The 17086-nt window shown below is 52.9% G+C and overlaps 6 protein-coding genes across 6 annotated transcripts; 2 read left to right on the forward strand and 4 right to left on the reverse strand.

Annotated features, from left to right (window-relative positions):
• Positions 1-1400: 1400 nt before the first annotated feature.
• Positions 1401-3819, forward strand: CKM354_000452300 (MRX complex nuclease subunit; the record flags this gene model as incomplete). The annotated part of the gene is made up of 3 exons (XM_044799762.1): positions 1401-1416; positions 1483-1765; positions 1845-3819. The coding sequence occupies 3 exons, from the start codon at positions 1401-1403 to the stop codon at positions 3817-3819; spliced, it is 2274 nt and encodes a 757-aa protein (XP_044655697.1).
• Positions 3820-4365: 546 nt separating this feature from the next.
• Positions 4366-7636, forward strand: CKM354_000452400 (E1 ubiquitin-activating protein UBA1; the record flags this gene model as incomplete). Its single annotated transcript, XM_044799763.1, has 2 exons — positions 4366-7436; positions 7492-7636. 2 exons carry the CDS (start codon positions 4366-4368, stop codon positions 7634-7636), a joined length of 3216 nt encoding a protein of 1071 aa, XP_044655698.1.
• Positions 7637-7981: 345 nt separating this feature from the next.
• Positions 7982-8902, reverse strand: CKM354_000452500 (uncharacterized protein; the record flags this gene model as incomplete). The annotated part of the gene is made up of 1 exon (XM_044799764.1): positions 7982-8902. One exon carries the CDS (start codon positions 8900-8902, stop codon positions 7982-7984), a length of 921 nt encoding a protein of 306 aa, XP_044655699.1.
• A 168-nt stretch (positions 8903-9070) lies between these two features.
• Positions 9071-9968, reverse strand: CKM354_000452600 (uncharacterized protein; the record flags this gene model as incomplete). The annotated part of the gene is made up of 3 exons (XM_044799765.1): positions 9071-9256; positions 9316-9363; positions 9417-9968. 3 exons carry the CDS (start codon positions 9966-9968, stop codon positions 9071-9073), a joined length of 786 nt encoding a protein of 261 aa, XP_044655700.1.
• A 3596-nt stretch (positions 9969-13564) lies between these two features.
• CKM354_000452700 (uncharacterized protein) lies at positions 13565-14578 on the reverse strand (the record flags this gene model as incomplete). Its single annotated transcript, XM_044799766.1, has 4 exons — positions 13565-13695; positions 13756-13829; positions 13894-14088; positions 14169-14578. 4 exons carry the CDS (start codon positions 14576-14578, stop codon positions 13565-13567), a joined length of 810 nt encoding a protein of 269 aa, XP_044655701.1.
• A 169-nt stretch (positions 14579-14747) lies between these two features.
• CKM354_000452800 (uncharacterized protein) lies at positions 14748-16692 on the reverse strand (the record flags this gene model as incomplete). Its single annotated transcript, XM_044799767.1, has 4 exons — positions 14748-15495; positions 15629-15839; positions 15885-16603; positions 16661-16692. The coding sequence occupies 4 exons, from the start codon at positions 16690-16692 to the stop codon at positions 14748-14750; spliced, it is 1710 nt and encodes a 569-aa protein (XP_044655702.1).
• Between the last annotated feature and the right edge of the window lie 394 nt (positions 16693-17086).

A 17086-nucleotide genomic window follows, 5' to 3' on the forward strand; every position in this document is an offset into this window, starting at 1 on the left:
GAGCATGTCGAAGGCCTCAAGTTCGAGCAAGAGTTGGCCGGCCGTGCAGGTCAATCAGGCGGCAGCGTGCACCGACACGTACGGAAGGCGCTCGACCCGAAGCAAGAACCGATCGAGAACCCGCAACCACCGCCCTTCCTCGTCGACATGGAGCCGAACCACGCACAGAGGCAGTGAGGAGCAGTCGCCGCATGGAAGTCAATGGTTGGGGGAGAAGATCCAACGGTTTAGTGCTCAGTTGCACTTGCCTTCGCAGAGAGGTGAGGCGGACTGCGACCCTCTCACTCTGCGACTGAAATTGGTCTCAATCCGGGTGAATTCTTTTTCATTCGTACTGCACGATCATGAGCTTTCCGCCTGCTATGCCGTGACTGACCTTTTGCCGGGGTGGACGTACCGCGACCGAGGCATGATGCAGACACCACAGCCCGGAAGCAATCCGACTATGGAATTCTGCGTGCTCACCAGGCCACAAATTCAAACTGGCATACCTCTCTTCTGCGGGGCGAAAGCACCGAGCTCTCGTGCATCTCCCGTCGCACACCGGCGATTACTTTACCTCCTTCGGCGTCGCCGCGCCGGAATCCCAATCTCTACATACAATATGATACATGCCCTGAATTGCCCAGTGCTCACTTGTTCTTCGTCTGCTTGTACGTGAAGCGTTTCCGGGTGCTAATTTGTCAGCAGGGACCAACGAGCCAGTGCGCAGCGACCAAAACTTACGGAGAGAACTCTCCAAGCTTGTGTCCGACCATGTCCTCTGTTATCCGCACGTCGTGGTATATCTTGCCATTGTATACTTGAAAGATGAGCCCCACAAAATTGGGCAGTATCGTGGCACTTCTCGCCTGTGTCTTGATCGGTGGAGTCCTTTCACCTGGCTTCGGTCGCACGATGGGCAAACTTCAAACCTGTCAGTACACGCGCATGAAAGGGTGTCGCGGCCGTGGGCGGTTCGCAGGTGGGAAGGAGGCGTACGGAACAATGTGCGGTCCTGTAAATCGGTGTCAGCGCTGTCGATGATTGCAACGGATCTGCCATCGAGTACTCGCCCTTCCATACTGATCGCGCCAGCAGCGCCGCTGTAGACCTCATCTCATCGCTCTGTAGGGCGTCAACAATGGCAATGTTCTTTCGATTGACGTCGAGCGGAAGAGGCAAGCGCAACGGACTTACCCGCTCACGTGCCGTCGCGTCGAATCGCGCTGCGTCGCGCAGGCTGCCGTCGCCCCTCGCCCAATCACCGCCACAGATGCTTGTCCTTCGTTTGACCTTCACTCGCGTTCATCGCACATTCGCGTAGGCACTTCTGCTTTCACGTTTGCTCTGCTTTCAATGTAGTCTCCTACTTGGGACCTGCTCACTCCCGTCCCCTCTCCAACACATCGACCGGCATCATGCCGTCTCAACAAGGTACAACACCGAGCCCATGCCAATTGAAACTCGAAAGAATCAAACGCTCACCAAAGGCTTACACAGCAGCCGATACCATTCGCATACTCGTTGCCACTGACAATCATGTTGGCTACAATGAACGCGATCCTGTTCGTGGCAACGATAGCTGGCAGACTTTCGACGAAATCATGCAGCTCGCCAAGACTCGCGACGTCGATATGGTCCTTCTCGCTGGTGACCTTTTCCACGAAAACAAGCCGTCTCGACAAGCCATGTACCAGGTCATGCGAAGTTTGCGTGAGAACTGCTTCGGTGACAAGCCGTGCGAATTGCAAATGCTGAGCGACAGCAGCGAACACTTTGCCGGGTAAGCTCATAGCGCAAGACGATCATTTCAGCTGGGCGTCTGCTCCACTCAGCATGACTATGACCCTAACACCTTGCAGTGCCTTCAATCATGTCAATTACGACGATGAGAACATCAATGTGGCAATACCAGTTTTCTCAATCCACGGCAATCATGACGACCCATCTGGCGAAGGGCATCTTGCCGCCCTCGACATTCTCCAAGCTGCCGGATTGCTGAACTACTATGGCAGAACGCCGGAATCAGACAACATACACATCAAGCCGGTCTTGCTTCAGAAGGGCCAAACCAAACTTGCTCTGTATGGCATGAGCAACGTCCGTGACGAGCGACTCTTCCGAACATTTCGAGACGAGCAAGTCAAGTTCTACCAGCCATCGCGACAAACAGGAGACTGGTTCAACATCATGAGCGTGCATCAGAACCACCACGCATACACTGAGACGTCGTATCTGCCTGAACGATTCATCCCCAGCTTCATGGATTTGGTCATTTGGGGCCACGAACACGAGTGCAAGATTGAACCTGAAGAAAATCCGGAGATGGGCTTCAAGGTCATGCAGCCTGGCTCGTCAGTCGCAACATCGCTCGTCAAAGGCGAAGCCGTTCCGAAGCACGTTGCCATTGTGAGCGTGACTGGGCAGGAGTACGAAACCGAATCGATCAGATTGAAGACCGTGCGACCTTTCATCGTCAAGGAAATCGCATTGAAGGACTATGCTGAAGCGTGCGAGATTGCCATGTCTAACAAAGCTGACAAACGTGGTGAAGTGTCCAAATTTCTTGCCAAGATCGTCTACGAGCTCATCGAGGAGGCGAAGCAGGAGTGGTATGAGATTCAAGACGAAGCAGATGTGGACGAGGAGGATGAGCCTCCGAAGCCAATTGTCCGGCTTCGGGTCGAGACTACGCCACCTGAAGGTGGCACTTTCGATGTTGACAACCCCCAGCGCTTCTCGGGACGTTTCGCAGACGTAGTTGCGAATGCTACAGATGTGGTACAGTATCATCGCAAACGCACGGCTATCGGCCGGAAGAAGGTGGATGCTGATGTACCCAACATCGACGATCAGCAGTTCGTCAACAAGAGCGGGGCCATCGACACGGCCGGGGTGCATAAACTGGTCAAAGAGTACTTGGGTATTCAATCTCTGAGCATTCTCCCCCAGAACACCTTCAGCGAGGCCGTCTCTCAATTTGTGGACAAGGACGACAAATTTGCAATGCACGAATTCGTAGATGAATACCTGAAGAAGCAACAAGATGCTCTGATGGAGACTCAAGGAGATGGCGAGGGCGGCGAGCTGATGGACGATGACTTGATGGAGGCGACCCTTGAAGAAAACCGCCAGATTCTTGAAGAAGCGCACGATAAGGGCGAGCGAAAGACGAAGAATCGGAAGGCAACTCGAAACCCCCGGCCAGATGACTGGGATAGCGATGAGCAAGGGCAATCTTGGGAGGACTCTATCTTGTCGTGGATCGGTCCTGAAGGAGCCGAAGGTCAGGAGGATAATGACGATGACGACGATGCCGCGAGCGTTGCGTCAAGTGCTCGTCCCGCAAGAGGGCGTGGCAGTCGAGGCGGCAGAGGTGGTAAAGCTGCGGGTGGTACAACCCGTAAGACTACTGCTGCTGCAGCCAAGAAAGCCCCAGCAAAGACGACCACAGCGGCTCGTGGCAAGAAGAAGCCGGTATCGGATGATGAAGATGTGATTATGCTCGACGATGACGATGATGAGGCGGACAACGACAGTCTGCTCTTTGTGAGCCAGGCTTCGCGCACGCAGCGCTCGGCCAGTCCACCGAAGAAAGCCCCAGCACGTGCAACAACTCGCGGCAGAGGCCGAGGCGGAGCGGCGGCGAGCAGAGCGAATGGCACACAGCAAACACTGAGCTTCGGCACGCAGCCAAAGGCGACGGCGAGGGCGAATGGCACAGCCAAGCCGGCAGCGTCGAAGCGCCGCGAGCCTAGCGATGACGAGATCAGCGACGACGATGCCTTTGAGACACCGCCCGCTGCACAGAGGAGTACGAGGACGGGCAGGAGGTAATTACAGCGGGCCTGGTTGTTCGAGGGAAACAAATACGAAGGAGAACGGATCTGGTTTTTGCATTGCTCATATTTTAGCGTAGCACAGCGTGGCGTGGGGCGTTTCGTGGTTGTCACCAACGACTTCGTGGCATGAACATGTAGAATGACCTGTTTCCGCAATGAAGGCGAAGACGAATACGCGTATAGCTTTCATTCTCAGCATAGTGTGAAGTGTCTCGCTGCTTCCATAAGCGTTGTGTGCCTGAGGGTGCCTTACAAAGCGGGTCTCTGACGGCATGTTTGAAGCTGTCTTGGTTGCCTCCCGTCAAACACGCGCCGCCATCTCCCACCTTCCACGCATCGACAAAGCTGTTGGCTCTTTCACCATCTCACAACTGCTGAACCGAACAAACAGAGACATTGCACAGAACATTTGGAGAGGGAGTGGAATTCGGTGCAGGGCAAACACAAGTGGGAGTGGGAGCAGTGTAAGGTCCACCAGTCATTACTGCTGCTCTTTCGCCATCCCGCACAACGTGCTGCGCCTTGCTCGACACTCGCTCATATGAAGAGACCAGCAGAGTCTCCTCCGCACGAACACTCCGACGCCCCGCCCCAGCAGAAGCGATCCATCTCCGAGCCGCGTGCAAACGGCAACGGCACGATGAGCACACCCATGGACGTCGACCATCCGCAGAAGGCTGTGCAGCAGCTGAAGGAAGCCAGCAACGGCCATGGCGAGATTGACGAGAGTCTCTACTCTCGTCAGCTGTACGTGCTGGGCCACGAAGCCATGAAGCGTATGGGCAGCAGCAACGTCCTGGTTGTGGGTCTGCGCGGCCTTGGTGTGGAGATCGCAAAGAACATTGCCCTCGCGGGCGTGAAGAGCTTGACACTTTTCGACCCTAAGCCGACGCGGATCGAGGACCTCTCGTCGCAATTTTTCCTGCATCCCGAAGATGTGGGCAAGCCTCGCGCCGATCTGACTGCGCCGCGCGTGGCCGAGCTGAACCCATACACGCCCGTGTCGGTCCACCAAGCAAAGGATCTGACGAGCGATCTGAGCCAGCTCAAGAAGTATCAGAGCATAGTTTTGACTGACACTCCACTCAAAGATCAGCTCAAAATCGCCGACTACTGTCACGAGAATGGCATCTACATTACGATTACAGACACCTATGGTCTCTTTGGTCACATCTTCACCGATTTCGGAAAGAACTTCACAGTCGGCGACCCTACAGGCGAGAACCCGCTCAACGGCATCGTCGCCGGCATCGATTCGGACGGCCTCGTATCCGCACTGGACGAGACACGCCACGGCCTGGAAGATGGAGACTTTGTTACATTCTCTGAAGTGGAAGGTATGGAGGCTCTGAACGATGGCACGCCTCGCAAGATCACAGTCAAGGGACCATACACTTTCCAGATCGATCTCCCGGCGAACGCAGGGCAGTACCAGCGGGGAGGGTTGTATCAGCAGGTCAAGATGCCAAAGATCTTGGACTTTGAGCCACTGAGCAAGCAGCTGAAGAAGCCGGAACAACTCATTTCCGACTTTGCCAAATTTGATCGCCCCGGGCAGCTGCATGCAGGCTTTCAGGCGTTGCATGCGTTTGCCGAAAAGCACAACGGGGAACTGCCACGAGCACACAACGATGAAGACGCCAAGGAGGTGCTCAAGCTTGCACAGGAGATCAATGAGCAGTCCGAGGACAAGGTAGAGTTGGACGAAAAGATCATCACTGAGCTTTCATACCAAGCACGTGGTGACCTCTCACCCATGGCCGCGTTCTTCGGAGGTCTGGCAGCGCAAGAAGTGCTGAAGTCGGTATCTGGAAAGTTCCACCCCATCAAGCAATGGCTCTACCTGGACTCGCTTGAGTCGCTCCCGACGTCCGTCAAGCGATCGGAAGAACTGTGCAAGCCCCTTGGGTCACGATATGATGGCCAAATAGCAGTGTTTGGTAAGGAGTATCAGGAAAAGCTCTCGAACGTCAAGCAATTTCTCGTCGGTGCTGGCGCCATTGGTTGTGAGATGCTGAAGAACTGGGCGATGATCGGTCTCGGTACTGGACCAAAGGGCAGGATTTGGGTGACCGATATGGACCAGATCGAGAAGAGCAATCTCAACCGACAATTCCTTTTCCGACCCAAGGACGTCGGCCAGCTCAAGTCAGAGTGCGCAGCTCGTGCTGTGCAGGCCATGAACCCAGACCTCACGGGGCACATTGAGATGCTGAAGGATCGTGTGGCGCAAGACACCGAACACATCTTCAACGAAGAGTTTTGGCAGAATCTGGACGGCGTCACCAACGCTCTGGACAATGTGGATGCTCGGACCTACGTCGATCGGCGATGCGTCTTCTTTCACAAGCCTCTGCTGGACAGTGGCACACTCGGCACCAAGGGCAATACGCAGGTCGTTCTGCCTCGTCAGACAGAATCTTACTCCAGCTCGCAGGATCCTCCGGAGCAATCATTCCCAATGTGTACGCTTCGATCATTCCCGAACCGCATCGAGCACACCATCGCTTGGGCCAAGGAGCTTTTCAACACCGCGTTCACAGCGCCGGCGGATATCGTCAACTCGTACATCACGCAAAAGGACTACCTGGGCACCGCCCTCAAGCAGTCCGGGAACGAGAAGCAAACTCTCGAGACGTTGCAAGAATATCTTGTCACCAGCAAGCCAAAATCTTTCGATGATTGCGTCGAGTGGGCACGTCTGCAGTTTGAGAAGCACTACAACAATGCCATTCAACAGCTGCTGTACAACTTCCCCAAGGACAGCAAGACTTCATCCGGTCAGCCTTTCTGGTCGGGACCGAAGCGTGCTCCTGACGCGCTCACCTTCGATCCCAACAACGAGACACATTACAACTTTGTTCTCGCTGGTGCCAATTTGCACGCCTTCAACTACGGCATCAAGCAGACCACCGACCGTGATTACATCTTGGGCGTTCTCAACCGCATGACTGTGCCAGATTTCAAGCCTGATCCTGGTGTCAAGATCCAAGCCGACGACAAGGAACCAGATCCGAATGCGCAGCCGTCTGGGGCCGACGATGACAATGCTCAGTTGGAGAAGATTGCCAAGTCTCTGCCTCAGCCGAAGCAACTCGGCGACTTCCGCATCGAGGGTGTGGAGTTCGAGAAGGACGATGACACCAACTTCCACATTGATTTCATCACCGCGGCGGCGAATCTCCGTGCGGAGAACTACAAGATCCAGACCGCAGATCGACACAAGATCAAGTTCATCGCTGGCAAGATCATCCCCGCCATCGCCACGACGACGGCACTCGTCACCGGCCTGGTCATTCTTGAGCTGTACAAGATTATCGATGGCAAGACGGATATTGAGCAGTACAAGAACGGTTTCGTCAATCTGGCGCTGCCGTTCTTTGGCTTCTCGGAGCCCATTGCTTCACCCAAGGGCAAGTACCAGGGTAAGAATGGAGAAGAGACCATTGACAAGCTGTGGGATCGCTTCGAGACCGAGGATGTCACACTGCAGCAGTTCCTCGACGACTTCAAGGAGAAGGGTCTCAGCGTCACCATGATAAGCTCTGGAGTGAGTCTGCTGTACGCAAGCTTCTACGCTGCGTCCAAGAACAAGGATCGCTTGCCGATGAAGTGAGTAACTACCCTTTCTTTCCTGATTATTGACAAAGCTAACATTCTACTGCAGGCTGTCAAAGCTCGTGGAGCACATTTCGAAGAAGAAGATTCCTGAGCATCAGAAGAACGTCATCTTCGAGATTACTGCTGAGGACATGACGGAGGAGGATGTCGAAATTCCGTATGTCATGGTCAAACTTGGTGATCGCCAGTAGCTGCTGTTCAGATGGAGCTTGGGCTGGGAGGCATAGACTTGCTTTTGCTTCTCTTCCTTCTTAACAAAGACGTGGTTTATCGATGTAAATTGATACATACGAGGCGCACCGGCTTTCAACTGGCCAAGAGAGGCCACTTTTCACTGCTGCTAGCTGGTAGCATAGCGCGGTATAGATAGATGAGCACGGAATGTGAAATGATGGTATGATATTACTTCGTCACTCTCTTGGTCTAAACATTGCTCAGTCGTAAAGGCATATCTCATGCTATCGTAGTCGTCGTACTGTGGGTATCATTCGTAGGATGGAAGTTCTCTACTGTCCTCACCACTCAATCATCACCACTCAATCAATAACAATTACTTCTTCCCCTCCTGCTGCTTCCACCTCCAAGCCTCTCTCGTCGTCATTGTCATCATCTGATAAATCTCCCACCACTATCGCCTCTTCTCTCCTCTTCCTCTCCTCCTCCCTCAGCACCCTTTCCTCCTCAGCCAATTTCTTCTTCTTATTCTCTCTCCTCTTCTCCCTCCCCTCTTTCTTCCTCGCCAAATGCTCCTTCCACCACCGACCATGCACCTCTCTCGCCCTCGCCGCAACATCCTTCCTCAGAAACATCGTCGTCGGAGCGCCTTGACAAATGTAAACTCCGTATCGCACCTTTTCCCGATGAATCCAAGCTACCTGTGCCGGATCCCAATCTTCCGCAAGAGAAGTGTCGAGGTGGTATGGTTTTAGATCGTACTCTTTCAATGCGGCAGTTTTGGTTATTTTATCGGGCCAGTGGGTGCTATCGCATGTGGAGCAACAGTTTAGGCCGTTCATGAGGATTGCGGAGCGGGAGGAGGGTTTTCCGCAGAAGGTGCATTTTGTTGTGGACCAGGTTAGGAGGGCTTGGGAGGAGCGGTTGCGGTTGCGGAGGTAGTTTGTTTGGGACATGGTGGGGGTTTTGGTGGGTTGTTTCTTTCGTTTTGCGGAAGGAAGAGCATTTTGGGGTGGTTTGAATTTTGTGATGGATTGGTGTTGGAGGAGGAAGTGTTGGGCCCAGGCGTGGACTTCGTGGTGCAGGATACGGCAGGTGTTGGATAGGCGTTCGAGGTCGTGGGGAGTGGTGCGAGGTGCTCTGCGGTGGAGGACTTTGTCGGGCTCGTGGGTGGGGAAGAGGTAGGAGATGATGTTTTGGAGGAGTTCTGAGGGAAGGGCGGTGAGGTGGTCGGGTGGTGGAGATGGCAGTGGTTGTCTACTTCCGACCGCCACGACGGCCATTTTGTGTGCGCGTACTGTCAATGTATCAACTCATCCCGTAGTGTCAAGTTCGAGGTTGCTGCAGAGCGCATTCATGTGAAGCCCCACCTGAGGCTTACGTAAGCTGCTCCTCTACCTCCGGTCCCGCCATCAATCATCACAATCGACTACATGATCTACGCTCCATCGCTACCACGCATTGACATCGCCGTCCTCGTCCTCGTCCTCATCCTCCGACTCGGCCATGAGTCGCGCCAGCACCTTGTCCAGGATGTCCATTGAGCCGCCAAGCAATACTCTACTGAAGGCGCCTTTGGATTTGCTGGTCAATACACGGGTGCAATGCTCAGCGTGAAGCGGAACATCGTATCTCTCCTGCTCGAGCAAAGGCACATCAGTGGATTGCATGCCGAACAGCCGTCTGGAATACTTGCCTCTAAGACGACTTTGCCCAACAACGCCAGCTCACGCTTCTGCCACATCTGCCAAAGTCGTCAGCTGCATACATGTCAGGTCAATATGCTTCTCGACTCACAAACATGCAGTGCATGCTATGCCAATGCTGGTCGGCAAAGAAGAAGTCGCCCGTGTCGGCCATTGCTCCTACTTCTTCCTTGCTAATAGGTTGGGTCATATTCACATCAGAGAAATATCGCCAGACCCCTCCAGCTTGGAGATTTGTCGCAGCCTGCTCGAATGCGTCCGAAAGCTCTGCATCGCGACATTCCGCTGGCAGCCACGCCGGTGACATGGGATCGAATTTGCACCCCAAGCTTTCAGCCTCAGCGATGGTGGTACCGCAATAACATTTATTGAGAGGCCTTTGCGATCGTGCTGCTACAAACTTGAAGATCAACGGCGCGCTGAGTGTTAACAGAGCGAGAAGTGTGACGATCCTCCCTGCTGGACTGCGAAAGACTGTTTTTGCGATGCTACCCAGCCTTGCCAGCCTGGTCTTTGGTGGTCCGCTTTCTAGCCCAATATCCTCCGGAGAAATGTCCTGATACTTCTCATTCTCGTCGTGCTCGAGTGCTGCGTAGCCCTTGGAAAAGGCGAATGTGTTGCTGACGAAGGAAGCCATATTCATTGGTGATTCGAGCCAGCATGAAGGTGGCCTATGTATTTAACAGTTCAGACGAGCTCAGCGATGTTGCACTCGAATCGACCGTCTCATCCGCTCGTTCATCAAATCCGAAGCTAGCACGTCGACCAGGTCATCGGCATCCCAATACCAGAGCTGTCGAAGAACCCCCCCAGGAGGGAAGACACGAGCGGCCAGACAAGCCGGTCATGCCGGCATACAAATCTTACAACATGCTTGAATATCGATTGTTTCGATTGCATCAGGATATCTCGGCAATTCCTACTGCTGAACGTGGCTGCTCACAACCGACTCTATGCCGCGAATGCACCTTACCCTGCAGGACAAGGGCATTGGCATGTAATATGGCCGGCGTTACTGAGCCTGGGATAGGATGTGGAATATCGCTCACCGCTCTACAATGTGTCATCTGCATACGCGGATTCAAGGTACATCAGCTCAAGGACTATTCGGGCTCTCGTTGCCGATAAGCTGCCTCAAACCGAATGTCCAAAGAGTCGCACATTGCCAGAGAGCGAGATATACCCTGCTTTCCGATCCCCGATTGCAGGTGATAGACTGTACTCCTGCGAAGCAATCTCACTGTCACCTTTCCACTGCGGAAGTGTAGTAGGATTGTGGAGCTGAGCTGCTCGCACGTTGCCATTCATGTTGTATCAAACAAGGTGATATAGCGATCACAACTATACGCGGTTCCGCATCCCACAGTGCTCGCTGTCGCTTCAAGCATAAGCTGCAAACGAGCACTTGCACGACAGCATCTAACATCCCTCAGGCATATTGGCCCTCCTTCCAACCTTGATCTCCTCCGCCGCATCAAAATCCTCCACGAGCCGCGCAAAAGAGCAAGATGGGCTCCAGTTCGTCCACAGCTTGTGCACTCCTCTCTTGGAACGCTCATACATGTTGGCGGGATTGAACTGCTCTCAGTATTAGCCATTTCTCCACCCTTGAAGCGGCCACTGATCACTCATACCAGCCCGCCACGCTCGACCACTTTGCCCACCACAGCAGGGCTTGCGTTGGGAATGTCCAGCACACCGGTTCTTGGAAGCGCGCAGGCCATGCCAGCCAGCGACGACAGAGAAACGATCATGACGGAAGCCTTCATGGTTGTTTTGGATGGAATAGAGGCAAGCTTTTCTGATAACTGTAGCGGTGGCTGAGTTCTCGAGCAAGACAGACCGCGAAGGCAAGCAGTTGCTTTATGTCCTTCCGGCAGAATCAGGACATGCGACTGGCCTCTGCACCCATCGTCATCTTCCGTGAAGCTCATTCATTACATTGGATTACAACTCACGATGTCGCTGCGAGGCCAGCAGCTATCTGAACGAATCGCGAACTCCATCTGAGTCAACACACTGCTGGCATCGAGGTGCAATTCCTGGCATCTGTCAGGCGATGGTGCTACAGCTGTTACAGCTGTCACAGGCGTGAATCTCGGCATTGTTCTTTTGCACTCAGGCTCATCATTCACATCTGTGGGTCTTCTCACCGCTTCGTCCGCTCCGTATAGAAAATGCCTGGGCTTGTCGACATTGAAAGTGCCGCTCTGTATCAATGCGATGCGAGAACCTCGGAATCTGCATTGTCAGCAAGATCCCTTACGGTAGACGGTTGAAATGCGAATCCGCACATCATGCCTGGCACTCAAGGCTGGAAACTGGGTCGTAAATGCAAGCTTACGATACGAGCGAAAAGAAAACGCTTTCGACAGCCACCGAGATGGTTCCGTGAATTGGAGTGTCTCGTGCGTACACACGCTCTCACCAGAGAGGAACGGCAGAGTGATAGTCATGGGACATTCATGTGGAAGGCCTGCCAGTCCGTGGTTCGTTGGGTATCGGGCTTCGCGTTTTATTTGGAGCTGGCAGCGACGGGCTTGGTGGCACTTTCAAGTAGATGTGCAGCGTGTACCATATTGTCGATTCCACGCACAACACCAGCCGAATCGAAGACCTTTGGCCTCAGACAAATAATTCACGGCTCCTCTTACGCCAGTCATCGTTGCACCTAGCATGTGAAGTATTCCGCTGCATGACCGTAGTCTAAATGGTGCGTGCAGGGATGCGGGCTTAGGGCTTCAATGATACAGCGTACTTGAAAGTCCACCCGGGCTCAGCTGATGGGTTCGATACCTTTCTAAGTGGAAACATGTTCAGCCCACAAAAAAAAAGTTAGCATTCGACTGAAGTTCGGACCCATACCTTGCGGACCCCCACGGATTTCAATGATTTTCATCGGCACAATAATGACAACCTGGAGCTCCTCGGACCCAACCTCGATTCGAGCAACGGATCTGCCAGAAGCCTTGTAAGGTGCACGAGAGCGGAATCAGAAGAATCCGTCCTCCTCTTCCCTCCGCTCGAAAGATGCCATGACTTCTGACTTGGCGGGTAACAAAACGTCGTCCCTCTCACAACAACACCACATCAAGCCGAAAAATATGTATCAAGACAACGAGCAAGCTAAAAAATTGCTCGATCGCGACGATGATCGACATGAGACTATACATTCATCTCCCCACCATGGCGGCAGCCTTCTGACAACTCTACTCGGACAATCACGAACGTTCCTAAGCCTCGTGGTCTCGCTTCTCCTGATATGTGCGACAGTCGGAGGCGCAGCCTTGGGTTTACTCGTACAATTGAAATTCAGTCTGTGCAGAACTGGAGCGCCAAGTAGTTTGAGAGCACCGGGCCTGAATGAAGAAATCAATGGGCTCGTGCCGGAATGTATGTGTGACTCAGAATTATTTGAAAATCAAAGTAGTGGCTGACAGTCGTTGAAGTTCCTCGTACTACCGTTTTATTCTGGAACGATTCGAGATTCGCACCCACGGAACATCCTGCTTCGGAGCATGAGCAATACTGGCAAGAATTGGAGTCCAATTGGGCTAGTTTGATGCCGAGTCAGTCATGCTCTCTTTCCCACAGCCTCACGATGCTGATTTCGTTGTTTAGAAGGAAGAGGCTTCATCGGTGTTCGCAATCATGAGAAATATATCTTACCTCATCCATATCCGGGTCCAAATGTCGATGAATATGGCATTGCGGTGTTTCATCAGATTCATTGCTTGGTGAGATCCCCATTCCTCACGTTGAATTCCTGTCTGGAGCGCGCAATATTAATGCTGTCCTAGTGGCTGATGACTCGCACCTTAAAAGAACTCGGGTCTGATGAAGAACCTACAGAAGACCTTCAGCATGTTTTGTAAGTTACTTCCCTTCGATTTCGTCTTCCGCTATTGCTGATGTTGTTGGGGTGATCTTTAGTCATTGTGCCGACTACCTTCGCCTATCATTAATGTGCTGCGGCGACACCTCACTAGAAGGAGCGGATCCTTACCATGAACCGGCAGCTGGTACACAGGGTATTGGTACTACGCATGTTTGTAAGAATTATGATGCGATTTTTGCCTGGGCTGAAGAGAGGAGGTGGACGGATGATGGGACTTTGGTGGATGATCCGGAGACGACGTTGTAGAAGATGAGTGACGTGAGAATTTGAGAAATGTTGAGCAATTTCTGTACCGGGCGGCTTTGTGCATGCATGACTGTTTTCCGCATTTGTGCAAAATTTCAATGTCCTGTCCAACCACCGTCGACCGTGATTCCTGTGCCCGTAACGAAGTCACTTGCTGCGGAAGCTAGGAAGATCACGGCACCGGATAAGTCGACTGGATCGCCCCAGCGTTTCATTGGCGTTCTCACTGCGCAATGGTATTAGTAAAAGTTTCATTCGTGCTTTCTAATTTTGCGATTCCGCTTACTCATGACATAATCATTAAAAGCCTTGTACTTCGGATCAGTCTGGTACTGCTCTGTCAATGGCGTGGTAAAGTATCTGTCTCGGGCAATCAGCGTCGTCTATCGTATCAGTAATAATTCTTGCTGATGCCACAACATACCCAGGATGAATGGAGTTGACATTGATTCCCTTGCTTGCCCACTCGTTGCTGAAAGCTTTCGAGAGCTGCATCACGCCGCCTTTGGATGCAGCATACGGTGTGATATTCTTCCCGCCAATGAACGAAATGATACTGGCGATGTTGATGATTTTGCCCGGCCGGCCTTCTTTCAACAAAGGTTTCGCGAATTCTTGACTAAAGGTAATAGTGTAAGCGATAGTCACTGTCTCACAGGTGATGGCTCGGGTAGGGCTTCCACCTATCACTTTACTGACCAAGAAACGAGGGTTGCCTTCAAGTTTATGTCCAACACGTCTTCAATCTGTTCATCAGTAAAGTCTTCCGCTTCGGCCCTCCTCTGGATTCCAGCGCAGTTGAGCAATATGTCGGCTTTGATCCCATCTGCCCAGATCTTTTCAAAACAGGCTCGAAGTTGTTTAGAATCTTTAACGTCGCAATGGTATTGCTTGAGGTCGCGACCTGCAGCTGTGACGGACTTCTTCAGATTCTGAGCACCTGGATCGCCAGCCAGCTCGATTGATATGATATCAGCTCCTCCGGAAGCAAGAGCCATGGTCATCGCCGTGCCTAGACCTCCCGTTCCACCAGTCACGATTGCGGTCTTGCCCGCCAAAGAGAACAACTCGGCAGGGTTGACGATGGGAGCCGCTGGTGCTGAAGTCATTGTGATTACTAGTTCTGGTATGCGATCTTGTGCAGTGCTTTCAATGTGTTGGTGAAACTATGCCTACTGCTACGAGCGGGCATCCTTTGTAGCGAGGTGTGGTGCGGGGTCAAACCCAATGGAGCACTGATCGGAAGGTCAACCACGAAGTGGTGCATGTACCGATGGCTTATGAGTTCATATCTTCGCGAATGAACGATGCAATGGTGTTGACACCAAAATCTGATGTTGGTGTAATTGCAATATCACCAATGATCCATTCCGCGTCGTTGTTCTCGGGCTTGTCATCGATCGGATTTCCGAATTCGGAGAGAAACTTAAGCATCCAGCCATCGAGCTGGAAAGAGTTATCCATAGAAGTGCGACAGGCTTTATGAAAGACCTGGAGCCGGATCATGCAGAGGTCCAGTGCAGGCCAAAGCTCTCGAAGCTTGAGCAGAATGTTGAAGTTGCGTTCCAATCGTTGTCGTGCCGCGTCGATTTCTGTTCGATCCGAGGAGAAGAGCAACGTGTGTATTTGCACAGTGGAAGCGATGACCAGGACGTGTCCGACCATGTTGTATTGGACATCGCAGCCGGGCGTGTCAAGTGCCGAGTAGACCATGTTGCAGAGTCGAGCGGCGTGGTATTTGCATCGTTGCGCAAAGACGTTGATGAGCCCGCCGCTTTCCTCATTAGAGCCGTGTAGGAATTGGTAGTATAGTAATTGGCCGTAGTGGTAGAAGCCGAGATAGACGGCTGCGTAGATGCGTCCCAGTCCTTGGGCCGCATAGTGTGCCAAGTTTGCCGGCTCGTCGCGCATGTACACCGGAAGCATTGCTTCCCATTCATCGAGTCTGTCCGACAGCGCCTGCACTGCATCTGTGTCTGGTGGAAGGTGCGATGTACCGACGGTGTACGTGTTCATCTGGTTGACACTACAGTGATGAAGAGTGTCAGCATATGTTCACGAATGTTTCAACAGCGCTGCGGAATCGAGAGTTGGGCTTGTCGCCATAGACACTGTCGTGCATCAGAAGTACCGGAGCTCGGGTGTAGGGCTGCACTCACTCTCTGAAGATGCGATTCAAAGTAATCATCTCTCCAAGCAGCGATGGATTCGAGTAGGACTGAGACATGTTGATCGAGTTCTCGTGCCGCAGCTGTAAGAATGCCATTTCTTCCATAGGGAGAGGTACATCTGCTGGAGGGTTCGCGATTTGTCGAGGAACCTGAACACCGGACGAAGACCACTCATCAATCATGCACAAAGTGTGCCAGACTGACAATGTCAGCTCAGTCGCTCAGTCCAAGATGATTTGCTTACCCCTTATATGGATCTCCTTCTCGAGCAAACTGTCGCACTGTCGGTGTGGCAAATCCAGTAGCTGTGCCATACGACATGCTATGCCGTAGTACACGCTCTCGCCTTGTGCATCTCCTTCAATGATTCGACATGCCCCCAGCATGACACATGCTTGTATCGAGGTCAGCGAGACTTCGCTGACATCCAGGAGCTGAGCAGCCTTTCTCGCATACGGCACTCCTCGTGCTCGCGGACTGGTGGACGAGAAGAGGTCATTAGAAGAGAAGCGAGCAGCAAGCGCGATCATGGCGTATGCGATGACTGGCGACGTCCTATTCATTGCCAAGTCTGCCATGAATTGCGGCTTCTGGAACAGGGTATGCAGTTGATCGTGGATGTAGTCAAAGTACAGAGTGGCCAGGTGGAAGCATACTGCTGCCGGAGGCAACTCGACATCGTGTACGGCGCGATAGGATGTTACATTCGGGCTTGTCAACGAGAACTGTGGTGACTCCTTGAAATATGATGTGGTGCTCAGAGCCTGTTCGTCTGGCACTGAGGTTCCTCCAGGGCCGATGGAAGTGTTCGAGAAGGACGATGCAGAATTTCGATGGGCGTGTTCACGGGCAGTCCTGGCTACTACTCTGGTGGAACTGGATGGTATACAGGGAACATTGTGTTTCCGGCACATGGCACATGGGCCTCCATCGCTTGAAGGTTGACATCGCCGCCGCCGAGAGCTGTGTTCCCCGTCAGCAGTGTTCTACGCTAGAGCCTCGTGATCAAGAGTATCGCACCGGCAGAACTCGCAGGCCGTTTGTGGACGCATCGCTTGAGCCTGTGCAGGCGGAGAACGACGGCGGAGAAGCTGGCGGCATTGTGTCTGGGGATGAGGAGTGTTTTGCGCCACCAAACGTCAGGACCTCGGGCAGAAGCAATGGAGAGTTGGGAGAACCGGCTCCTCCACTTCTCTGGGCTTGGCGAGTTTCCCACTTCTCCGCCAACTTCTGGCGGGAAACAACACCTCCAACACTTTCCCACTCAGCAACCACCACCGAACATCTCCATCATCAGAGGTGGGACACCTCGCGATGCATCACGCGCAACTTGTGCACAGATAACGTGACCAGATGAGAGATGATGCGCCGGACTTGAAGAGGAGAAGCGCAATGGTGGCGCGTTATGCCATACGATCATGAAGATGCTCATTCTATCCACGCCAA

Source organism: Cercospora kikuchii, assembly GCF_019650295.1.
Source record: "Cercospora kikuchii DNA, contig_00003, whole genome shotgun sequence".
NCBI classification, from domain to species: Eukaryota; Fungi; Ascomycota; class Dothideomycetes; order Mycosphaerellales; family Mycosphaerellaceae; genus Cercospora; species Cercospora kikuchii.